Genomic DNA, 24,768 nt, shown 5'->3' with positions numbered 1-24,768 from the left:
CAGGGGCCCTGCCCTACATGTATATAAGCCCATGAGGATCTAAGGGAGAACCTTAGATTCATTATCCTATTGTATGCGGCTTAAACAGCCAATTCACCCCCTAGTTGTGAGCATAAGGCTAAGGGCCCTTTGAGCCCCTTTTTCAGACTGCATACCACTGCGCGCGTCCTCAGCCTAGCCCTTGTGGCAGGCTTTTTATGTGGGATCATTTGTGCAGGTCACAAAAGCAGACTTGCCCTTAATTGGGTTAAGTGCTTTGGTGCTTTGTGACACTGGTATGGTTTCCGATCCCTCGTTACTTTGAGTCGGAAGCACAAAAACCAATTGCGTGGCTGGCTCCTCCTCCGTTCTGAAAAATCGACTGTCCTCGGTCGATGGCAGATTACTCAGAAGTTGCGCTCGGGGAAGTACTTGGTGCAAAAAACTGTTCATGTGATCCACCCAGTCATCGAAGTTGATGTCCTCGATCAGCTCTGGTGGAGGGTCGCCTGGCTGTCTCGGTCGGTGTGATAATCTGTCTGGACCATGCATGACTCCTGGTATGTGGACTAGTCAGAAATGATACATGAGGATCGCGATGACCCAATGATTGATGCTTGCACTTGGTGTGATGTCTGGGTTCTGCAACATGCCCTTGATGTACTTGGCATCGACTTTGACTATCAGATTGCGAACACCGATCAGATAGACCTTGAGTGCTCGCAAAGCACGATATAGACCGTAGAGCTCAAGCTTCGGTTGCGAAAACCTCTTCTCGCGATCGTTTAGCGTGATAGACATGAACTGACTGAAAAACCGCTTTTTCGATCTGTCGGTCACGCCCTGGCACAACTGAAACCCAACTGCGATCGGAGAAGTGTCGACTGCAAGGATAACCAGTGCTGATGAGTCGTAGTCAATCGCTCGCAAAGCTGGTGACTCCAGTAAGGCCTGCTTTAGGTCTTCCATCGCTTTGAGCTGTGGCTCGCCGAACTCGAATGGAACTCCTTTCCGAGTGAGCTGCACAAGCGAGTGAGCTCACTTTGTGAAGTCTTTGATGAAGATCCTCGTGACTCCGATCGTGCCTAAGAATGCTCGAACTTCTGAAAGGTCCTTGCATGGGCCCCAATTTTTGACTGTCCAGACTCGCAATTCATCTGGCAATCGTCCAATCAGGGTGCACCTGTGTCTGACGACCGTGATTTCTTCGGCGCATAGCGTCAACTTTGTTCCTGAGAAGGTACCACCTGCATACTCCATTTGCTGCACAATCCGATTGAGATACTGGAAGTGCTCCCAAACGAATTGTCGGATACCATCGTTAGCTGCGATCGTCTCGAAGCTTCCGTCGGACTTGACATATCTGGTCACTGGACCTTTGACTGGGACGTCATCGATGTATGGCATGGTGAACGTAGAAATTTCCGATTGCAAAATGTATGTGACGTCGTCGTGGAAGATCGGTACTGAGTTGGTCCACCCCATCAGAAGGGTGATAAGTCGCAAAGCTCCAAATGGTGTCTGGAAGGTTGTAAGATCACAGAAGGTCTCCGCTATGAGTCGCTCATCATATCCAACATACAAATCGAGCATGGCTCCACGCACGTGACTGCCGAGCTGTTCTGCTAGATGTTCTGGAGTCGGCGTAACTTCCGAGTGCTGGATTGTAATGGCGTTGAGTGGCTCGAGACTGTAAACAAGTCGCAAAGACTTTCCGTCTTTCTTTACAACACAGAACCATCGTGATCGGTAGGATGAGTTCGAGGGCTCATATACTCCGGCATCCAGCTTCTTCTTGATAATCGCACAAACTTCCTTGTAGATCCCAGGAGGAATCGGAATATTCCTCTGAACCCAAGGCTGATGCGGTACGACTGGAAAATCGATTGGCGGGAAGTACTCCAACTTGAATCTTCCTCGCTCGAAATCGCTCCAAGCAAATGCCTGGTTATGCAAACACATGAATGCGTGCATAAGAGCTCTCTCCTCTGGCCATAAGGATCCTGGCTGGTGCACGATATCCAAAGCCTCCATGTGTTCCTTCGTATAGCGACCAGTCGGAAAGAAAGGCCTGGCCGCTCTGGAAGCTCGGGTAGGTGTCACAAAGGATCTCCAATTATTCGTCGGATGATACAGAATTGCTCGGGTACCGACGCGATTACTGGTCGAGTTTTGAGCATGACTGGCTTATACTTTTTCTTGGTTGCAGCATAGCCGGCTCTCGAGCTTGACTCTTGATCGCAACCTGGGTCTATAATTGTCTGTAGTAGTCGCGAAGTCGAGGTTCGAGGTGTCGGTCGGAAGTCTGAGGTTACTGTGTACAATGATGATACTGCGTCGAGGACTTGTCCTGATGCTCGCAAATAGCTTGACTGAACGGAAACGAGATCGGAAGATACGACTGGGGAATAGGCTGATATACTAGGGGTATTTGTGCTGCTTACATCAATGATTAATGCCATCCCGCTGCTTTCGGTACTCATATCTTCTGCTAGTGAAAACCCAGATCCTTCGATCGGAAAGGCTGTGCTCTGACTCACGGTGGTCCTCTCAGTATCGTGGGTATCATTGTGATTCTTTCCGTGTTGGGACATATGATTGTAATCGTCTGGTTCTCGTCGAAGAAGTTGCGAACTATGCTCTTAGTGAGCACATTAAATGGTCGTCCTAGAGGAATGTCATAGGCTGCTGTGCGAATGATGTGGATCTGCAAATATAGGACGATCTCTCCGACTTGGAAAGGTACATTGCGAACCAGTCCGAGCGACTGGTCGACTTCTCTGTTCGCAGACTGCATATTGAGCTTTATTGTTGGATCATAAATGAGTCCCAGCAAGAGACAGACGTCTTCCGACATTGCGACAATTTAGCATCCTGGGTCTAGAATCGCCTGTACTCGCTCTTTGTTGTTGATGAGTGTGACTATCGATTGCAATGCGTGCGAGCCTTTTGCGACTGTTAGTTGCTCTGGCTCATCTCCATTAGGAATGTGCTTCAAGTAGGTGTCATAGGGATCAGGTATTATTGAGCCTGTCACTGCTAAAGGCTCCCCTCGACAGGTGAACTCCTCTTCCTGTCCGATCGTAGCGCTGCTGTCTTCCGCATTTTCGAAGATTGTTGCCATTCCAGTCACACTTGGAGGTACTACATGCTTCAGTGTGCACGCTTCATGATACTTGTTGCGCACATCTGGCGATATCGACAGCAACTCCTCCATGGACAATGTGACAGCCGACGACTTCATCGATCGCTCGAAAACCGTAGTCGCAAGCTCTGACTGGTAGACTGGTGGGGCATTGCGATAGGCTTCATCTCTTGCTCCTGGCTTTGGGGCTTGACCGAAGTTACGTGTGTTTGGTGGAATGTATAACACGTCTCTAGTTAATCGGAAAGGATGCTCTGGCACTGCATCCATGACTGCTGGAACTGACGTACTCGGCGCACTCTCAGTGGCCTTCTCTGGCTCCGCCTGAGGTTGCGCTTGCTCGGATGCCTTTTCCGACTGTGCTGGCTTTGTGGCTAATCCTGCTGGTCATCGTGGTGGCATATGAACTCCGTTGAAGACTGGTCGTGATTGCTTTAAGTTGAATAGCTCCTGTTCCAAAGCTTCGATCCTATCTTCTGCGCCTAGCGAGAACGAACTTGCTTTGTCCTCCGAGACTTCGAATAGATTCGCCGCTGAGACTGATGCTGCGACTGGAGTCTGGTTGCATCTGTGCCACTCGTAAATGTGATCGTGAATCGTAATGCCTGGAATGGTGCGAGGTACGAAGGTGCCATTCGGTAGGACAACTTTTCTGGCTGCGTTGCATAGGCACTTGCTGCTCTTTATGTCCTCCTCGATGTGCTTGCATGTTCTGATCATGCCTCCGGCTTCTCCGCAATAGTGGCAAAATCCACTCGGACTTCCATTCGTGACTGGTGGCCTGCTCACAGTCACAGCTTGACTCCCATTCTGCTTCACAATTCCACCTGTCGCAGCTGCCGTGAGCATCTGGACTGACTTGACCAGGCTCTCAATAAGCAACAAAATATCCTCGCTCTTGATTGCTGGTGCGCTACTAGTCAACATAGTTATAGTCAGCTTTACTGTGGTCAGCCCTGCGCTAGTGCCATGCAACACAAACTTTGTGGCCTCGTAGACGTCGTTTACCGAGTAGAGATCATCTGGGTAGTGATCCGGCTGCTTCAGCTGCAAGCATTGCGAAATGCGACTCCACGACTCTGGTGGAAATCCTCGAACGAACACGTGATTGCGTTCCGACTCCGAAATGCGGTTCTTGCCAATGAGAAATGAGGTGATGGCTAGGAATTCCTGATGATAGTTTTCTAGTTCTGTGATCGTCTGAATTCCCAGTCAGGCTCGCTCCCTGACTAAGAGATCCATGTCTCGAACTTCTCATTTGCGCTCTGTATCTGCGCCTGGATACAGCTCCTGTATGGCTTGTCGCACATCGACATAAGTCTTCGTGGGATCAGAATATTCTGAAAGCGACTCCACTAGATCAGCAACGTCTATATTGAGATAGCGTTTCACCCACAGCTTCTTTTCCGCTTCATTCATTACTTGGCAATGCGTGAATAGGATTTCTAGGTCATCGAAGAAGTGAAAGAGGGTTCTGAGCTGATCGGGATCAAAAGTGGGTGCCGATCGATCACCACGAAACGGCATCTGATTGGTTATGATGGTTCCCATTTTGACTGTGGCTGTGGGGGTCAGTAAATTAAGTGTCTGGGTAGGGTTCTGGACTGGATTCGATGCCTGTTCTGCTGCGAAGGCTGCTTCTAGCTCGTCTAGAAGAGTTCTAAGCGGGATTTCTTGTGATGAAGCCTCAGAAATGTGTTCTGACTAAGCTTCCGCAGTCGAAGACTCCGAAGAATGATGTGATAGCGGGGTAAGTGAACTAAGTGGGCTAGCGATTCTAGAAGCTGGTGATCTCGATCGCGAAGCTGAGGAACGTGTTTCAAATGATGGAGATGGTCGGAAATTGGCTACGTGGGGTCGGCCTTCTTCTGCTCGCTCGAATTCTCCTGAAACTCGTGAAGTCGCCTGAGCCTCTGATTGAACGACGAGAAGACTTCTTCGTCCGATGTTTCACCTATAGTGGTATTTCCAACTCTGTTTCAAGGGGATACCAAACTGCTTCTTCAGTTTCTGATCGTAAGGCTGACGACTCAGTGCTGTGGAACTTTTAAATCCTCTCCACCCCTCGCGGTGGGCTCCAGGAATGATATGCTCAATCACGTCCTGGCCGTGAGCAGCACTTCCTAACCAAATCCCTCTGATCTTGGCAGGCGAACCGGGGCTCGTCCGTCCACGGTCCCTTTGGGGCTACAGTCACAGGAAACTTCGGATGATAATGCAGCGACGGGTGGCTGTGAGTCGTTCAGCTGTGTGTGCTTGAAACAGAGTGAAATACCACGAAAAATGCGAGTCAGTGAGTGTCGGGTTCAATTATGGAGATAGGACCGACTGGGCAACAGTCGAAAGCTGAAGTGTGGGGGTGTGTGGGAGTGGAATGCGATTGGCGACTCCTATGCTCGCAAAACGGTGATAGCTGAGGGTCTGGGCTGAGTCATGAGGACTAGCTACTTCTGGACGAAGCTGGGTGAGTGCTGATGATGAAGCCCTAACTTCCTCCGAACTGGGTTAAGTGCCAACGACGAGTCCCTAATAGCTACCGAGCTGGAACGAGCGCTGACGACGAAGCCCTGGGCATCTAGAACTGGTATGAGCACCAACGAGGAATCCCTGGGTGCTAGTGAGGCTACGGGGTTCGATGGGAACGGGATCCTGGTTTGGACTCGTGACTAGTGGTGTGAGAGCGGCAGGTGATGGCGTGAGACGACGAAAGCACGATAACGTGGCTTAACTGGCTGAAACCCGAGTCGAGCTGGAGGCCACTACTGAGAGTGCTGCCCCTCTCAGTGTTGAGAATCCCAGAGGTGTGAATGTGATCGCAATAGATGTAGACGTAGTCAGGCATGACGCCCTAGCGTAGACAAGACGAGAACTGAACTCTGCTGCGTGGGGAAACTCTTGTGGAGAACTTCCTTCTTCTTTTTCTTTTCTTCCTTTTTATGTACAGTGTGGATTATATAGTGGATCGGAAATGAGCCAGCTGAGTCGCTGAAACACGTTTCTGATCATACATTAGGTTTCCGATTCATTGAAACATGTCGCAAAGCTCGCTCCTGCCCCCTCTCCGTATCCTACAGTCGGGGAACTGGAAGTCCGGCCCTGCCAGGGTTTGTCGGCCCGCTACCCTGCCTTCCATTCATTTAGCGCACTTGTTCATCTCCGAGTTGCCTAACCGGTCGTGTTCCATTCTTGCACTGTGCCTCGTAATCGGCTATGCTTCTTCATGGCTTTCTCATTATTTCTGCGCCTCATGTTCCCCTTCTGACCTCTTCACGCAGTTCCATTTTCCCAGGCAGTCAGCAAGGCCTTCCTTTGCCCACTCTGGACTGTTCTGGCTTTGGTGTTTGTTATTCCGGATGACGGTGACTCACTATCCGATTGTGCAATAGTCGGACGCAATTTCTGGTGTTTTCCGATCGCAGAATATCTCGGTGCGTATCACCGTACCTGTCACTGTCTATCTGATAAGTTTTGACTATACAGTCAATACACAGGTCTGTGGCATGTCTGTGTGGTAAGGTCAGGCCTGGTCAGATATTTCACCATGTCGTCAGGTGGGTTTGAGATCATTTAGGTGCTCGAATGCCCGACTAGAAACCTCATTGTCTGGCTAGTATACGATAGGTATCGACAGGTGCAGAATTTTGATTGATTCACTGTAAGCTACCAACTGTACAGGTTTTTTGTATGGCACAGTATATTCATCTTTCATCCACTCTACCAGAGAATTCACGATAAAGCCATCCTATAGAAATTGCATCTAGCATAGAACACGACTCGAATTGAAGCACGTACTAGAGGAGCAACATATGCTATATTGTACTCATTGCAGTCCTTCATCGAATAAGTCATGATCAGTGATTAGATGATAGGCAAATGTGACAAATGTGTGCAAACTGATCTGGGCTGGCATTAGCAGCAACGAGCGAGGACACACACTGTGCTACAGCACTGGGCATCAGCGCGCTCATGCATGCACACTCTCACATCTGCTCACCAAGCTCTGGTCCGAGGCAGGTGTATGTGGACCACCCTGAGGTGTAATGGTGCTGTTCGCGTTGATGCCTTTGTTGCGCCCTAGGTGCAGCATCGATGAACCTGCATGCTTGCCATCTCCATCTTCGTTCTCCTCCATTGAGGTGCTTGTATTGAAACTCATAGCATCTGTGGAAGACGAGACAGATGTCCTCGAGATGTGCCGTCCTGCAGCAGAGCAGACCAATTTTGGCTGAAAAAGCACAAAGGGTGTGAGGAGGAAGGGTGAGCCATCAGAAGGCAGAAAGGGAGAGATCTGTGCGACACAATAGACAGCTGTCTCCTGCAAAGCAGCAAGTCAGGTGTGCTGAGACAAAGAGCCAAGTGCATGATTGAGAATTACTCACTCACTGATTGTATGAAGCATTCATTGCACTTGTTTACCACTTACTTCGTGGCTTCTGGTGTCAATGCTGGCGGGCATACATAAATGAATCTTAAACACAATATATGTATCAGAATGTTAGATACTCACAGTCAGCAACAAGAAAGAATCTAAACTTTGTACTCTTCTTTCCCTGAGAGCTCTGGATGAAGTCGAGAATGATGACATGCTCACCTGGCTCCTGATGAACTGACGAGCCAGACAAGATATGTGCAGCAAAGGTGGAGTAGTCAGGAGAATGATCACACCATTGCGAGTCACTATGTATGTGCAGTTCTGCCCTGCAAATGTACGCGAACCTGATTATATTCGGTAAAAGTGCTCTAGATAGGATGCTGAATTCATTGAATGGCTGAAAATGAAAGAGGGCTATGCTCACCTCATCTCAGTGACCTTGGCCAGGTGTAGCGGCCTAAGAGAAGGTTAGAACTAGATCATCATAGTGTTGGTAACATTACCTACTACCTTAACAGACTGCCACACTATCGAGAATGTTGTCGCATATCAGGAACACCCTATATATGCGTACTTTGAATAATTAAGAGACATGAGTTGGTACAACGAGTGTCACCATATAGATTGATCTTGTCGCTGTCTCCTTTACCCACTGCTGTTGCCACAGGTGAATTGTGGCAGTGTGATGCTAGCGCAAGATGTGAAGAGCACAAATGGAGGACCGAGCGGAGAGGCAGTTGCTATGGTAGAGAGAGTGCACAGATGGGGAGACATACTGAATATGGTAAAAGAACTTGAGATTGAATAATTCGATTGGGCTGCAGGGACAGGAAACTCAGATGGCACAGGAAGCTTAGGCTTTTTGCGATCACGGTGCATGAAGGTGAACATTTCTTTTAGTTTTTTTTTGTCATCGGACTTAGATGCGAGCGCAGACATGGATGGGCTCAGGCCGGAGTCATTACATGAAAGAATGTTCGAGTAGCCAGGGGTGCTAGGAGGTGGTGGTGGCAAGGAGAAGTGGGTTGATGGTGGGGGCTCGAGGGGCTTGTGATCACCTCAGGTTAGTGCTTGAGCGTTTGAGTTAACAGGTACGATGCGCCTGTGGCCACTCGAGGCCATATTGTCCTCTGCTGCATGCTTTTTAGAGTGGAAGGTAACATGCATCAGGAAAATCTCTTTTTAGCCCCATAGTGCCTTTTTTGTCCAACAAAAGGTACTAAGTCCGAAATACTCTGACTCACGTACAATTTGAGATACTGGACTATGGTTTTGAAATTGTAAGCTATATCGAATAAATGAAATCACACACAAGCACGGTGGACTAAGGCTAAACCTGGATTTATAAAAGCTGGATATGTACTCTACTATCTAGCTATGCCTGTACATTACTGTCTGCAACACTTATCACAGATTAAAAATACATGACTGGCTGTCACAGCGCATTGTGACTCCTGCCTAGAAAGGCAAGAAGCTGGCTGCAAGGTGCTGTCTGTGTCCTATGACTCATCGCCTTCGGTGGATGATGACATGAGGTGAAAGGGGCTCAAAGGGCCCTTAGCCTTATTAGATCAATGAGAGGTAAATGGCCATTGTAGGCCTCATGAAATAGGTGAATGAAACTGGGGATACCTAGTTCCTCATAGATGCTTATATACATGTATGGCAGAGCCCCTGGCACTTGTGCTACTGTGAGACCTCTGGTACCTACATGTGAACATAATGCCAGAACCAGTAATAGTTCTGGTCTCACCATGACAACTACCTATTATTGGCCGTGAGGTTATCCAATGAGATAATTGTATAACATGGTGCCACCTTGTCGGTGACTGAAGTGGAACCACTATTGAGTGGTCAATGGGATGTCTACTACTTAGTAAGGTGCCTCAGTGTCACATGGGATAGCTGAGCCTTGCGGGCTTTGGTGATCGTAGTTGAGTGCTAGTTAGGAGTCATGTGCTAGGGGCACTTGTGTGGGCGCTTATCTAGGTCACGTGACTGGACATGTTCCTGGTAGATTGTAAGTGGCTTCCTGTGATGCCTTTGCCTTGTGTCATGTCTAAGGTTTGTACCTTGGTGTGATGCCAAAGGTACGTTGTAGTGAGAAAACCATGACATCACCCCCCTCAGGTTTACGCTCTGAGTAAACCATCAGATTTTGTTAGGTGTTTGTAGGTTGACAAGTGTGTGGGTGGTGTAATAACGTGTGTAACAGTTTAGTGGACATGTTTAGGTCCTTGAGCGCTCAAAGATGCCAATTAATGCAGTTTGTAGTACATGCTTGGGTACTTGGGTAACATTCTGTAGTCGAGAATGTTGTTATAGGATGGTACCATTGTGTTGGTTCTGCCGTGATTTGTAATGAGCATCTCGATTGACTTTCCAGATCGATCGTGATCCGTGATCCATGGTGATGATCTGTACTAATGGCTGTGCCTGTTCCTTTATGATGTCGATCTTATAGGTGGTCAGCAAATGTTGAGTGAGTTTCGTGGACATTCTCAGGTCCGTGTACATTTATGCTTTCATTTTCTTTATAGGTGGTTGACTTGTGGTTCGACTCGTTGTCGCCTTATAACTTTTCCCTTTATAGAAATGAGCTTGTATGCAAAACAGTTTAGTGACATTGTTTAGGTCTAGTGGTGCTCAAAGCTGCCGGGTAAAATAGTTTAATGACATACTCAGGTCATTGAAAATGCATGATAATTGTAGAAAGATGCTGTTTTTGGCTGCAGCGTCGACCCATCAGTATCATTCTCCAGATACCAGATTATCCTAATTTGGGCTTCTCCAGGTGTCGAACACTGTCGTCAGTCATTATCGAATTCACACGTTCTTGTCATGTCCCCATGGATGCTTCCACTGCGCCATGGAGGTGGTGAAGTACCAAGTTCGAAACTCGACCAGTATATGTTTTTATCATATAATCATAATTTGTCAGTCTGTGTGGGCGCTCAAAGCTGCCATTTCTTGTCTCGTAAGCCCAATTATGAGGGTAGGTGATGTTGTAATGCTGATTACGTGTTGTACATCGTGTTGTAGTGTTTGCAGTTTATTGACTTTGTGCATAGGTCTTAGTACCATGTACACTTGTAGTGGCGTGGAAGGTGTCTTCAATGTGCCTTGTAGTGTATGGTCTGTTACCAGCTGCTCCTTGGTCTAAGAGTCTGACACTTCATTGCAAGTTTTCTCCACATAGTCGTGAGGTTATGTATGGTAATCTTGTTGCCAAAAAAGGTATCGCTGTGTCCTTTAGTGGTCCTGTAGCGTATAGTAAGTGTCAGGCTCTCCATTCTGCGTGTTGAAAATGGTGCCTTAATGCAATGGGTTTTCCAGTCCCTTGCTGGTAGCAATAGTCTCTTTATTTGCTCTATAGTGACATTACTTTGGCGAAAAAGTGTTATGCTGTGCTTTTGTAATTGGACCTGGCTTTGCCTAGTCCTTCAAGGATGGGGATAGTGGTAATGCTCTGCCCCACTGCTAGAGAAGACCTTGCGTATCACCAGAGAGCAGTTCCTCGCTGTGCGCTACACTTTGCTTGTGCAGATTGTATCCTTAAGGGTTGTATCTCCTATTATCTCACCCTCCGCTGGCCTCGTCCTGAGAGCGAAGCATGGAACATGAATGCAGACAAGAAACAAGATTTTTGGTGTGGCACAAAAGGGTGGGTGGGTGGGAGTGAAATTTTCGTTATACCGAATTGAAATGATGTGGTAAACAAAGTCCATTTGACAGAAATCACATTGTATGCACTATCTTGATGTGATTCTGAGACTGATCAATGGCTGTGAGTTCTCCCGTCTGGTGTGGTGCTATTTGCCTTTTTTAGTTGAAGTCCTTTTCTGGGTGTCCTTGTAGATGCTTTGTTGGGTCTTAATTCTGCCCACAGTTAATAGTTGTATAAACTATCGTGCGCTTGGATGCTGTCAACAAAGCATTACTTTGTAGTATTTGTTCTAGACTTGTGATCCCAGGAAGTGCTTCGTGTGTGTAATATATATATGGTGGTTGACCAAAGAATCCGTAGAAGTGCTGGGGTCTCATATTCTAGATAGGAATGCCATGCACAAGGTTTTATGTTTTCCCAGTAATGGAAAATGCCTGTTATAATATGCAAGTTGCCTTTTATAGGATGTGAGAAATTGCCTTTTTAGAGCTTGCATGTAATGGTAGTTGTAATGTGAATGATTTTGCGCTGTCCAGATACTTATAATAATGCTCTGCTATTTTATGTATTAGTGCGCCTTTCATTTATGTAATATTCCATATTGCCATATAGGTTGCTAGTCTAGTGTAGCATTGTTAATCTACTAATAAATGTGCGACCCCCCTCAGGTCTTCTTCAGGGAGTGACATGGCTTCAATGGCTGTTCACCCTAATGGAGGTGCAAAGGAAGCATGCATGCACTGTTACCTTATTAAAGGCAGGGAGCGGCTGATAGCAAAGTAGATGTCGATGTGGAATAATGGTGAAAGTGGTGTGGAAAAAGGTGCGCCTCACACTGGAATGCCTCTGGGCTGAAAATACCAGTCCTGTGTTGGGTACTCTGGCAATAAATTGACAGTTTTTATGGATGTTGTCTAGGTCCAATCAAAGCCAGTCATGCATTGGGTACTTTGGCTGAAAATGTGCCTGGCCCACATTGGGTCCTCAGGTCACCCTGCAAGCAGCCAGCTCTTTCATATATCTCTCACCCTTCCCATCGCTTGCATCGCCAACATGTAAGTCTTGGGCTCTTGTGCCACATCAGGGTTCAGGGGGGATTATAAGGATCAGGGGGGATCAGGGCGGCACGTTCCACGTGACCATTCCTTTTTAGTCTTTTTGATCTCTTGTCCAGCGGTGCTGTGACACATGCGGCCTAAGAAGCCTTCACCCCCTCTTTGTGTGACATAAGGCTATGGGCCCTTTCAGCCCCTTTTTGTAGGCTGCATGTCACTGCATGCCTTTTTGACCTAGCCCCCTTGTGGCAGGTCCTTATTTTGGTTTTTGTGCAGGTCACTGAGCGCGGGTAGCACCTTGCAGCCATTTCCTTGTCTTTTGGCAGGATCTATGATGCGCCATGACATCCTAGTGGATCGTAAGTGGCTTCCTGTGACACCTTTGCCTTGTGTCATGTCTAAGGTTTGTACCTTGGCGTGATGCCAAAGGTACGTTGTAGTGAAAAAAACTGTGACACTGGCAAGGTTTTCATTTTCTGGCACTGTGGCGGAATTATCTGCGCACACCTGCTGTTGCCATGTGGCGTGGGTATTGCCTACCTCATCTGTCTAGATCGGCGTCTGGACGTTTTGCTGATGGACCACTGATTTTCAATTGGTGGCCTGCCATTGACGTGAATGTAGCGCCTTTTTCCTATTTCTGAAATGCCAATCCGCGTCTGCTCTGCGTCCCTTTCTCCTTCATGTTCCGCGGGTATGGAACGGACAACGATCACCTTCTCTTGAATGCCGACTTCTTGCACGCTCAGCTCTGAGCAATCCGCCGCTGCATCACGAGTGCTGAGGTAACCTCGCTGTCCTTGCGAAACTGTTGCCAGAACTGCTGAACGATGCGCTAGATGCAAAAGCGAGACAAGGTGCGTGAGCTATCCATTCATAGGTTGTTCCGTATGATTAATTCATGATCGCCTGTCAGTATCTTGTACAGGTTAGACGATCCCGGATGCAACGTGCGCGCAAGGGCACGAGCGCATCTTTGATTGACGTTCCCCCGTACCCGAGATATCCGCAGACCTCTGATGAGCGGGGCCGTCCCTCGGCCTCATATTCTGATCCCCGACTCTCACATACTTAACCTTTATCGCGATCCCTCCCGCGTGCAATGCAGCTGTCTAGTCGTGAAGACCGCTTTGCGTCCTAGAATGATGTCCCTTTATCCCGCTTTCCTAATGACAGACGCTTCCATTTCGCCCATTAAACTTGTCTGCGATGCCGGCCAGCGAAATGAACGACTATTTCAGAAAGTGTAAGAGACATAAGAGCAGACTTGGGAGCATGGACGGCCGAGTGCTTCTAGTTGTGATACTTGATTCTAACAGTGTCGGCATATTACTCACTGAGAGGTCGGTATCTCTAGCAGATCTTGTTCATTACCACGAAAAGTTACATCCGCTTACGCGTTGAATGGAGATCGAGATTGCTTGAATGCTACTCAGTCATCAGTATCGACGCGAAATCTCCGGAACTCCCTATTCCGAGGGCAATTCAGTTGGACCCTGCAACAAGCGAGTCGCATGCGGTCTTTGAAGCCACTCAGGCCGCCTCCGGGTAGTTTCTGCTCGTCCGGATATTCCGCAATTTCTTGTGCATTGCAGGGAGATCACATCTCGATAGGCGAGGTCAGTCAAATGCCGGAGACTCGGAGGTTGACGAGATCCCGAACGTATTGCGCAGCGTACTTTATACTTTGCCGTTCGCTCTTCAGCATACATTCTTTCGCCATCACTCGCAACCACAGCGATCGTCGGCGATTGTACAGGGATTACGGTAATCGCGCATAGCAACAGATTCAGGACAGCGCACCGGCGGCTCGGTCATATCTGTTCTTCCTGGAGTCCGTCGGCTGTGTTCACCCAGCGGCGTCCCTATGTCCACCGCAATAAATAACACATACGCGTAAGAAGAAAAGGCCGCAACGTAAACGCCATGACTGGGTTCGGCAACCTGCAGGGCACCAATACACAACGAGGCTAGCACTCGTTTTGCAATTCCGACAGTATCTCCCTTCCTCCCTCTACAACCTCCTCATTGGAGAACGTGAGCGTCGACGGGCACCGACAAGTACCTAATAAGTCTTCTTTTTCTCGTCGACAGAGAGGCCACCTGTTGATGAGCGTGAGGCTTGCATGATCACAGACTCCACAGATGGACGTACCAGGGCCCATGTTAACGAGGAGTATGAGTCCCCCGACAATCGCTGAGATAACGTCGTCACGTGAGCTACTACCACTAGGCAGTTCGAGTAAATGTACGAACAGAGCGTCTGGAAGAAATCGTATCTGCGGCAACTGTATCAGCTTCGTTGCAATCGCAGCTGACAAGAGAACCCTCACTTCAGGAAGTCTCGTTGTGGGTGTCTGGAGCTAACACTCCACCAGGCGTTGATGAAGACGTTGAAGATCGAGAGCATGATGACGAGGAAGGCGGCAGACCACTTTGCCTTAAAGCCTACTGCTACCATGACGCACGCAGCAAGCCCAACGACTGACACAAAAGCGCGCCCAATGCTCCATTGTCCGCGGAGAATAAAGCCGATGAATAGGAAGATGAGCAAGACCCGACCTGCCAGCAAGAAGCTAGCAATATCACTGTCGTCAACAACGAATAACCGAGAAACCTGAATGCACGCACTACTTCTTGCGGTCATTCTCACTGAGTGAAGGCAGGCCAGCGAAGATCTTCTTGCGGGTGTACATCGAGTCAGTGAAGACCATGAGGAGACCACCGATCACGCTCAAGTTGCGCAGAAAGAAGTTGAGGTCGAAAATGAGACCGTATCCGAATGCCTGCATGATGACCACACCCAGGAGCCCGCCGACAGCATATTCTGAGTACCTCTTCAGGATAACAGCACTTGAGCCGACAAGCATAGTCTGAATGACGTAAGTGAACCAGGATGCATCGTTCATCCGAACGAACGACATACAATAACATTTATGGCGAGGAACAACTGTGAAAGGCCCCAAAAGAAGTGGCGATGCCTGCATAGGCAGAAAAGCCGTTCAGGATGGATATAGATGAGGTATGAACATGAACGCACCGTTCGAGATACCAAACCTGGTCGCTCCATTGTGTGATGATTCGCAAAGAGTCCTCCAGGAATGTCACTACAATCAGGAATCGTCCAATTGCAGGCAAATGCGGCTTCAATGGCTGCGTGTAGATCTCGATATTGTCCTCGACCGTACGCGCGAACGCACGCAGCTTTTCGCGCGGGTCATCGGGGTTGGCTGCTCTGTAGCCAGACGTGGACCGCTGGCCGGTGAAGTTGGGAGGCTCAGGACTATATCCTCCAGAGGATGGTGCCGGGCGAGCAAGTGAAATGCGGGCAGACATGGCGGGGTTGAGCGTTGGTTGAAAAGAGAACAGAGGGCGACTTGAAGCTGGACTTGAGAGAGGACGACGTGGCGCGTCGAGAGCGTGGGAACCATTGCCGGATTTGTGCCCACTTATGGTGCATCGCCCTGCGGTTCATCACGTCTCTGATGGAGATTTATGCTAGTATTTGCTGTTCAAACCCGTTTCAGAGCGAGCCAGAGGTTCAAAAGTGATGCAGACGTTTCTTGGCCGCAACAGTGGTGTATAGCATTGATTTGGGGGCGGTTGAATAGTCCCGCCAATAGCAATAGTCGTGCCTCCGACGCGTTGCATTCCTTGGGCCTGCGTGCATATGCAACCTTGACACTCACCTTCAATCCCGTCTTCACGCATTTTGCTGGTAGAATACGTTCAGAAATGCCAAAGAGACGCGTAGCACAGTCCGACGATGACTATAGCGATTCCAGCGATGCGTATGATCCAGCAGCTTCCAGCCGTAAATCGAAGGCGAATCCGAAGAGGGCACGGACCGGGACAGTCTCGAAACGCATTGCAAGCAAGAAGCGCACTCAAGATGCATCAGACGTTCGAGGCACCTCGGATGATGGCGACAGTGCGAGCAGGCTAGCGGAGACGCGTCCTCATCCACTTTCTGTCCACACAATAGCGGATTCAGAGCCGATACGGGAGGCACTCCTCGATTGGTACTCAGGCGTCCACGAGACCCGTGGTATGCCCTGGAGAAAGCCCTTTGATCCAGCATTCAATGATGAGCAGCGAGCTCAGAGGGCGTACGAGGTCCCGATTTCCTAGCGTTTGCGTCCTCGCCGAAGGTTACTCAAAATAGTCATTGCTTTCGTCATAAATAGGTATGGGTATCAGAAGTCATGCTGCAACAAACACAGGTTGCGACCGTAATACCCTACTACAATAGATGGATGGCAAAGTGGGTCCCTCCATATAATTAATTTCCCGTAATCGCAAATTTGTGAGTCCCCATGCTGATTCTACTCGGCCCCTTGCAGATTCCCCACAATCAGGGACCTTGTGCGTTTCCCTTCGTACTGGCGCGATTTATATTCTGTGCTTCTCACATCATTTGAACGGCAGGCAGCGTCCGATATAGAGACCGTGAACAGCGTCTGGAAAGGTTTGGGGTACTACTCACGCGCCGCTCGCCTTCTCACTGGCGCCCGAAAGGCCGTTGAAGAGTTCGGAGGAAGACTGCCTGATAACGCGAAGAACATGGAAGCGAAGGTCCCTGGTATAGGTAGATATAGTGCGGGTGCCATCTGTTCAATTGCTTACAATCAATGCGTGCCTGTCGTAAGTCTGTCTTTTACTCATGGCTGATCGATGCTGAGGCCACAACTTCGACCGGCGTCCCAATAATTCCACTCGCCCCATCCAGTTAGATGGGAACGTGCATAGGCTTCTCAGTCGTTTACTCGCATTACATGCTCCCCCAAAGAACAAACAAACGCTCGACGTTTTATGGAGAGGAGCAACTGTCATGGTAGAAGATTCCACATGTCCTGGGGATCTGAACCAAGCTCTCATAGAGTTAGGCTCCACCGTATGCAAAGCTCGCGACCCTAGCTGCAGTTCATGCCCTGTGCAGCCATGGTGTCTTGCATTCAAATATCAACATAACTCCGAGGGTCAGGTAGGTGCGGCTATCACGTGTGCCCGGCCCAGATGTTGCCTCACTAATGCCATCCCTCTTAGGAGTCAGAAGGCGCTACATTGAAGGACGCTGGAGAACTGGTAGATATCGAAGAACTCTGCGTGCTCTGTGAAACACTGCCGGCAGTCGGTCTGGTGACCGATTTTCCAATGAAGATAGAGAAGAAAAAGGCCAGAGAAGAGCTCGACATAGTGAACGTTATCGAATGGCGCCGCTGCGCTGATGGTGACCGATGGTTCCTGCTCGTTCGGCGTCCAGAAGGCGGTGAGTAATCATGAATTGGCATCTCTTCTCTTCTCCCGTCTTCCCAATCTCGAAACGACTATCTGTCCTCTGATAGATGTGCCCGTCTCTGTTGACCGGTCTTCCCTGACATGCCGTGTCCAGGTCTCCTGTCGGGATTGCATGAATTTCCCACTGCGCCGAACGTCCCTGTGACCATATCGTACCCTGCGCAAATCCAGATCGCAAATGCCGTCTTGTCCGATTTGCTCGCCTGTCCTCCCCAAGATGGGCAGGATGGGTCCCACGCAGGAACTTCGGAGGATTGCACTCTCGGGGAAAGCGCCGGTACAGAATGCTCGAGCTCACGCACTCTACGGATCGTGAAAACTGAACCCGCAGGAGATGTCATACACGTCTTCTCCCACATCAAGAAGACATATCGGGTGCAATGGGTCGTCTTGGAGGGTGGCGGAGATGAACCTCCGTTCCTGACCCCTCTAGCCCCGTCGTTCGGCACCACTGCTAGGGCCAAGGGCAGAGCAGATGGAACACAGAAGGCTTTCCGAACAGTAAAGGCCAATAAGACCCAAGAAAACGGTCGGTCGGTAGCAGGGCAAGCGACATGGATGCCTCTGCGGAACGTCGCCGGCGCAAAGTAGGTCTTTTGTCCCTGAACACTGCGCCCGCTGTTATTTCTGTTGACTCGTTCTCGACGGTTCACACAGCATCGGCACTGGCGTGCTCAAGGTCTGGAAGCGGGTATGCACGCTGTGGGACGATAACGCTCGCGATCAAGCGTAACCTGCGGTCGCCGACTGCTAAAATGGGGGTGCTCTTTATAGTTCCCCTCTGAATATTCTGCGCTGAGGAACGCGAGGGCAATATGTCTATATAAGGGATGCTTGTACGGGATGTAGGCCTCGCGTAGGAGGCTCGCCTAAGGTAGTGGCGCCTGTAATATTCATCCAAACTGCCCCTTTTCCATGAGTACGTTCCTGCGTAGCGTTCGTTCTTGTCTGTTCGCGGCACTAAAGAGGGGGAGGGTTTCCATGGAAAGAGTGCATTGACAAGACATCTGAATGGCACGACCTATCTGGATTCCACGGGCCATTTGCACTCTACGATCATTACAATCAATAGAATTACAGTGAACGTTGCTCAGATAGGAAGAGAGCAAGAACACCAACCAATGGACTATCGAATGCGGTCACCTTGAATGTCTGAATAGCGTCGTTACAGCAAGATGGCTATTGTTCGGAGGAAAGAGCGGACATATCTAGCCGCAATTACAATTTATGGGTTCCTATACGTAGAACTATGCATGAGTACAGCGAGTCGGCCCAGAACACTCTATTCTCGCTTGACGCCTCGCATGCATTTGGGGGGATTGAATTCGTCGGGACGAGAGGATGGCGGCAGCAACCCACACCATGACTCGAAGCGACTGCGAACCGGAAGAGACGCATTCCAGAACTACCTATCTACAAATGAAACGCTACTTTTACCGCATAGTCGAAAGCAGACGCATATCCGCTGAATACCTTCATTTCATCGCCATTTGGAGGCCAGGAGGCCAGGAGGCGTCCATGGTCAAGCTTCCATAGAATGCGGTAACGAGGGATAGCCGTACATCCGCGCAGGCACCGCCTGGCTAAGTCCATGAATGAGACAGTGTCAGCCAAGCCAGAGGCACTCGACGATTCGGCCTTCTCGCAATGCAAGAACCCGGATAGAGGTACGTCAGAAATACGTGTCGGCCACTCGGGCACATCTCAAGGAGCTTGTCAGCAACCCGGACAGTACTTTGCGGGAAATCGCCCCGAAGATCAGTAGGAACAGCCGTACCATGTCAAAGCTCACCACAAGCATATTCCGGAGCTGCGATGGGTCATCCGATGCTCTAGAGCCTAGAGACATGCAGGGATGCTTGGTTTCTTTCGTTCGTCAGGTTCTATAGATAGCTCTGGCAGCATCTTTATCGAAGTTGGGTAGTGGAACTCACATGGATAGGCCTGTCAGACAATTCGTGATCCACTGATAGAGCCTTCTGGACAACAGCGGGTGAACAGCGGCTGCATGGAGGTCGGAGATCAAGTCTGCAGAGAAAGATCAGTACGGTAAAGCTACAATGCCGTTTACCGTGTCTTGTCACAGGACGCTCTCGCCGCTTGTTGTTTTGAGCCTAAATCATCGTTGGCATCGACTCGCAGTATGACGCTGCAACAGATGTGGAAAGAGCACGCCGCAGCGGGGGGGCCTCTGCGATAGGAACCCCATGTCTAATTCAGGTCATTTCTCTTGCCATGGCGAGACAAACTGTCGGTACTGGCGACGCATGTGATGCAATGCTGAGGCTCGACTTCCTGTATCGCGCTTCGTCATCGTGACTGCATCAACTTCTGCAAAACAGCATGATCATTTGCATTACATGTGATGCTGGGCGGTATTTGTCGGAGAAGGAGGGGCTAGCAGCAGTACCGCTGATCGGCTTGCTCGAAGGACAGAATCCCGCCTATCACTGTCGTCGGAGTTACAGGCTTAGGAAGGGCTGCATCATACGGAATTGTCAGCAAGTATTCCCGGCAATTAGCCTCCATCAGAGATGAAAAAACGCGGAGGGATGCATCTTCTGACCTCTTTTGACCGTCAAGCGACCTCCTTGCCTCGGCGCTTAGCAGCTGAATCTTCTTTAAGGAAGCATATGCCGCCAGTGGAAGCGAGTTCTTTCGCTATCAGGAAAGCGCGTATGACTGATCACTGAACGTGACATTTCACTTGTCGATAATCCATCGGCTGCATGGAAAAGGCTCATGTCAGTCAAGAGATCCAGGAGCATGATCATCGAACTGAATCGAACAAAGCAAACACCTTACGTTTGAATGCTCCACTCTTCTGGTAGATAATCAACAATTTTGAGTGAGCTCGATCGATGTGGATAACAGAGACAACCTTCAACGAAATTGGGCTGCGTATCACGACAGCTTTAGGACCTAGCACGGTGCGCTGTCAGGGCTGCTTCGAATGGGCGAGCTGTCCTATCAGTAGGAAGAAACAAATTTTCATGTTAGTTCAGACTGGATATCGTTTTGCTTTTTCTTCTCTCGAGATATCACACTCGAAGGAGACTTGCAGGCTGAACGTCCGTGGCATGCAAGATTAAAATTCTGTGTGCTTGCAAGCGCCCGAGTTGCCTTTCTCAAAGCCTTTGGCCCAGTCGACTGCAGTCGACCGACAACTTTTTATTGCTAGCGCCCATTCAAACTTACTACCGCATGCAATATTTCCTTTTCATCACATGAGCGGTTTCTGATCCCAGCTGTTAAGTCCGTCGCGAAGATGCGGGTTGCTATTGTGCAAAAGTCATCCATCAGTTGAGCTCTTTCCCGCCCGGCCCGGGACCTTTGCATTCAGCCGCGCTTGCATCACTTCTTGTCCACTCACTCCATGCAATTGCATTCTACATACAGGATGGTGCATGTGCTTGTCGTGAGAGTGCTCCTCAGTAATGACTTGACAGGAGCTGCACACCAGCACTGGCAAAACCAATCCCCTACGCGCGCCACATCATGAATATGGTGTAAGCCAGCCTGAGGGCTGGAAGCATGTGCGTTTCATTTATCATTCATTCATTCATTCATTCATCAGCATGGGGGTATTTGTGGCTTCCTGGCTATTCATGAACGTCTACAGAGTGCCTGTGCGCCTGTCGAACAAAGATGAATCTGCTGCGCTGTCATACCTGAGTACATCCGATGTCGTTGCCACCTTCGCATCCGGGCCGCTGTATACTCCAAAATCACTCTGAGCACTGCGCATCAAGATCATCAGGCAAGAGGGACACCTGAACGGCGCCAGAAATAGACCATCTGGACACTCTGATGCTTCCGCTTTGCATGGCTGCCTGCATTCTGACATTCGCTTTGCAGCGTCTCGGGAACCAGCGACTGGGAAGCTTCATGAACTTGCATGAAGGTCCGTGTGGCAAATTCACGACGTTGAAAGCGTGGACCATAGCTTTCGGCGATTCTCAACTGCCGAGTTGTCGTCTAGATTGCACGAATGGGTTCGGTAGCAGCATCAGGCTCGACTCTTCGCCAGTTCTCTGACCAGACTTGCCGTATAAGGTACTTGAACAGCAGCGTTATGCGTTCCCTCTGACAAATCCTGCGTGATCATGCCTAGAGCACTCATGCATGACTACGGCGCGACGGGTTCCGCTGACAATCATACCCATCCCAACACTCCGAACGTTAGGCTCTGCACCCCACCTGCCGCCTTTTTGTTGCAATCCAACAGCACCCGCAACCCCGCCTCAATCAATTGTATCTCTCACCGTGACATCCGCAGTGAGAATTCCGTAGCCCGCAAGCAATTGGACCGAGGTCATCGCTATACGGTGGTTTCCAAATACCTGCAAACGGTGTCGATGGCTTTTGAGTAGCTCGTGAAAACGGTGTCGATGGCTTTTGTGCTCGTGATTGTGACATTGCCATGCAGCTCCCAACGAGATCTAGACGGCACACGATCGCCCTGAATGAACCGGCTTATTGGCTTATTCAAGGGGACATGAGCTGCCACCGGATGTCAAAAGGTCCCACTCTGAAGGTGTCCACCGCCGGCATGTGAACTGCGTTACAACGGATCATGATCCTTGCCTGGGAAGAGCAAGGCCAGAGCTATTGCATTCAGAACAGGTGGGTACGAGGTACACAGTTATAGGCTGTAACATACAATACATCGTGGGGGTATCTTTCTCGTGTCCATGAAGCGTTACGTGGTTACGTATAATCGTGATATCGTGCGTAGCTTTAGAAAGGTGTACTAGTCCGGATGCAGTAGTATAGATGAGACGAGGGGAACGGCGAACAAAGATGCGTCGCAAATATCGGCCAAGGACACTACCAGAACGACCAGAGGACCACGCGCAGAGAAGATGCTAGAACACCGGAGCGTGAGTGCAGAGACGGCCGGTACACCTTCGCACGCGACACGCCACCAGTTCTAGCCCCGACACACTACGCTATGCGAGCGTCGGCTCTAGCGCAATGACCAAGAGTCCGCGCGAAGCGGGGTGTGGATCCGCAGATCTTCACTGAAGCCGCCGTGGCCGTGGATGTGGCGCGGATTCGGACTCGCGCCGGTGGAATAGGAGCGCGGGACCTCAGCGCCCGCGATGCCCGACGCGGAGAACTTGCGCAGGAACTGCTCATCGAGCGGGTCTCTCAGCGGCGGGGGCGTGCCCTGCAGAATGCTGAGCGGGACCAGTTCGAGCTTGCTCGTGCGCGGGACCTGGGTGGGCGAAGGGCGCATCTCAAGCGGCGGAGGAGACAAGGGGGACGAGAACGGGCGGGGAGAAGGGTCGCGATCAGACGATGATGACGAAGATGATGCGGTGGACAGGCCGGATAGGTTGAGTGGCGAAGGATCGCGGTAAGAGTGCAGACCTGAGTCGTGCAAGGTGGGCAGCCGTTGCCCAACTGCCACTGTGCTGTACACCGTTGCACCAGGTACGACCACAGTCTGGTGATGGTGCGGCACCTGCAGAGCGTAGGAATACGAACTCGGACTGGCGTGGATGGCAGGCGGCATATAGGAGGAGCCGATCAAACGCATCTCCTGCGCTCCCGGGACGGACTCGACAGGGAATTGAGAGAGGCCATGGTTCGACGAGTGGAGCCCGAGTCCCCATGGGTCTTGAGCGGACGACAACTCGTCTCCGGAATTTGACTCGTTGCGTTTCGCCTTGTTTGCACGCGCGCTTTTGAACCAGCCTTCTGGCACTTGCACATCACCAACGTTCGGGATCTCGTCAATAGTGCCAAGGCTATCGAGCGTCGACTGGCTGAAGTATGCAGCTGCAAACAATGAACGTCAAAATCTCGGTTCCCACGGTCAAAATGCGGGCGACCGACTCAGATGCCACTTTCGGGTGATGCCACGCGGACGGTCTTCTGGCAGGGAGACATGGACGCTGTACGTCTGTTTTATGAGGCGTTCCGTGTCAGAGCGTGAGTACGGGAGGCTCCCCGGGCGAGGTTCGCGTCGTCTAAGATGCAAGAGGATCAGCATCGGCTTGGACGACCCTCGACAGCAACGACTATCTACCTCATCATGTTAGCCCATCGAGCTGATGGATGGCTCGGGTCGTCGTTCGTGTCATTTTCGCGTTGGTGATAGAACAAGAATTCCTGTGCATGTGGCGTTCAGCGGCACTCGCATAAAGTAAGAACAGGGCACTCACGTCGCGCACGCGAGATGGGCCCCAGCCCATGCCGTCAGTCCTGAGCAATGCCGTAAGTTACGATCTCGTTAACGAAGGAGCCCTTCTCGCCCACCATCGTTCCATGCCCATGCCGGTTGCTTCGGCATTGGCACAGCGCTCTTCCCATATATATACATTGCCCGAGGTGATCCTGGTGGACAAGGCGATGATCAGCGTCTTTGATGTGCACAGCTACGAGATAGCTCACGCTCGGCGCTCCTCCGCGTCAAGGCGGCGGGTGGTCATGGGCAGAACGTTGTGCGCCACAGCATAGAATATTTGGCAGGCATCACGCGTCGAGCGTATGCGCACGTTCTGCAGAGTGGGCTGCTGCATTGTCATGTAAATTGGGGATGGTACAGGGATAGGGGGAGAGATGGGGGACGTGTGGAAGAGGGAAAGGTTAACGGGCTTGGAATATATATATGTGGTTCAAGGCGCTGATATGGCGCAGTGCAGCTCTGCAAGTTAGGGTGCTAGGGACCGCTCAGATGGGGATCCCCGAATCTTGGAAGAAGCAATTGAGTTTACATTGAGTTAGCCGCATGGTAGAGGATTAAATGGGTCGCTCCGGCAGATCGGGGGGTGAAATCAGACAGAATCGACGAGTCACAGTCACCTTGGATTCATGCTCAACGCTTGGCCCAGGCTTCCTCCAACAGCTTCCCCCGCAACGTGCACGCTAGTGGGCGTCCTTGTCGAGTAGTCGCATTCGCCCCGGAACAGTCATGCGGACGAGGACGCCGCCAGAACACTCGCCGCGAATGTCGAGATGGTGGATACCGGCAGTGCCTCGCAAGACCTAACATCCGTGCAATTTCTTTCACCAGGATCCAGACACACCAAGGACCGCAACGAGTTTAATTTGACAGGCACGACTATCACTCCCGGCTTCACACAAGCTCACAGCCAATGCAGGCCCGCTGATTGCCGCCTCGTCCCCCTTTTCCCGGACTCTGAGCGAATTTCCGTGCCGCAACGGAAACTCTAATCAGCTTACGCTAACGTGGCTTAGCGTGCGCGCTCTGATAGCCGCTGTGCAGAAATCTACGGATAGC

The 24,768-nt window shown here is 50.3% G+C and overlaps 5 protein-coding genes across 5 annotated transcripts; 2 read left to right on the top strand and 3 right to left on the bottom strand.

The window, feature by feature from the left end:
• Positions 1–2,845: 2,845 nt before the first annotated feature.
• Positions 2,846–7,256, bottom strand: LAESUDRAFT_755772 (uncharacterized protein; the record flags this gene model as incomplete). Its single annotated transcript, XM_040912068.1, has 4 exons — positions 2,846–3,481; positions 3,533–4,040; positions 4,107–4,324; positions 7,119–7,256. The coding sequence occupies 4 exons, from the start codon at positions 7,254–7,256 to the stop codon at positions 2,846–2,848; spliced, it is 1,500 nt and encodes a 499-aa protein (XP_040768008.1).
• Positions 7,257–13,874: 6,618 nt separating this feature from the next.
• LAESUDRAFT_721603 (SURF4-domain-containing protein) lies at positions 13,875–15,745 on the bottom strand. Its single transcript, XM_040908042.1, has 7 exons — positions 15,259–15,745; positions 15,145–15,199; positions 14,850–15,091; positions 14,552–14,794; positions 14,475–14,497; positions 14,374–14,415; positions 13,875–14,321 (listed from the first exon to the last, which is right to left on the bottom strand). The coding sequence occupies exons 1-7, from the start codon at positions 15,552–15,554 to the stop codon at positions 14,284–14,286; spliced, it is 939 nt and encodes a 312-aa protein (XP_040768007.1). The 5' UTR covers positions 15,555–15,745; the 3' UTR covers positions 13,875–14,283.
• Positions 15,746–15,953: 208 nt separating this feature from the next.
• LAESUDRAFT_644963 (DNA glycosylase) lies at positions 15,954–18,249 on the top strand (the record flags this gene model as incomplete). Its single annotated transcript, XM_040903889.1, has 8 exons — positions 15,954–16,334; positions 16,406–16,482; positions 16,562–16,583; positions 16,647–16,862; positions 16,948–17,202; positions 17,268–17,487; positions 17,611–18,103; positions 18,174–18,249. The coding sequence occupies 8 exons, from the start codon at positions 15,954–15,956 to the stop codon at positions 18,247–18,249; spliced, it is 1,740 nt and encodes a 579-aa protein (XP_040768006.1).
• Positions 18,250–22,485: 4,236 nt separating this feature from the next.
• On the bottom strand, positions 22,486–24,046 carry LAESUDRAFT_644956 (uncharacterized protein; the record flags this gene model as incomplete). Its single annotated transcript, XM_040903888.1, has 6 exons — positions 22,486–23,303; positions 23,361–23,494; positions 23,554–23,636; positions 23,690–23,729; positions 23,784–23,861; positions 23,919–24,046. 6 exons carry the CDS (start codon positions 24,044–24,046, stop codon positions 22,486–22,488), a joined length of 1,281 nt encoding a protein of 426 aa, XP_040768005.1.
• Positions 24,037–24,613, top strand: LAESUDRAFT_721599 (uncharacterized protein). Its single transcript, XM_040908041.1, has 2 exons — positions 24,037–24,217; positions 24,330–24,613. The coding sequence occupies exons 1-2, from the start codon at positions 24,136–24,138 to the stop codon at positions 24,572–24,574; spliced, it is 327 nt and encodes a 108-aa protein (XP_040768004.1). The 5' UTR covers positions 24,037–24,135; the 3' UTR covers positions 24,575–24,613.
• The last annotated feature ends 155 nt before the right edge of the window (positions 24,614–24,768 follow it).

This window comes from Laetiporus sulphureus (assembly GCF_001632365.1).
Source record: "Laetiporus sulphureus 93-53 unplaced genomic scaffold LAESUscaffold_5, whole genome shotgun sequence".
Lineage (NCBI taxonomy): Eukaryota > Fungi > Basidiomycota > Agaricomycetes > Polyporales > Laetiporaceae > Laetiporus > Laetiporus sulphureus.
This window is presented reverse-complemented; position numbering and strand designations above follow the sequence as displayed.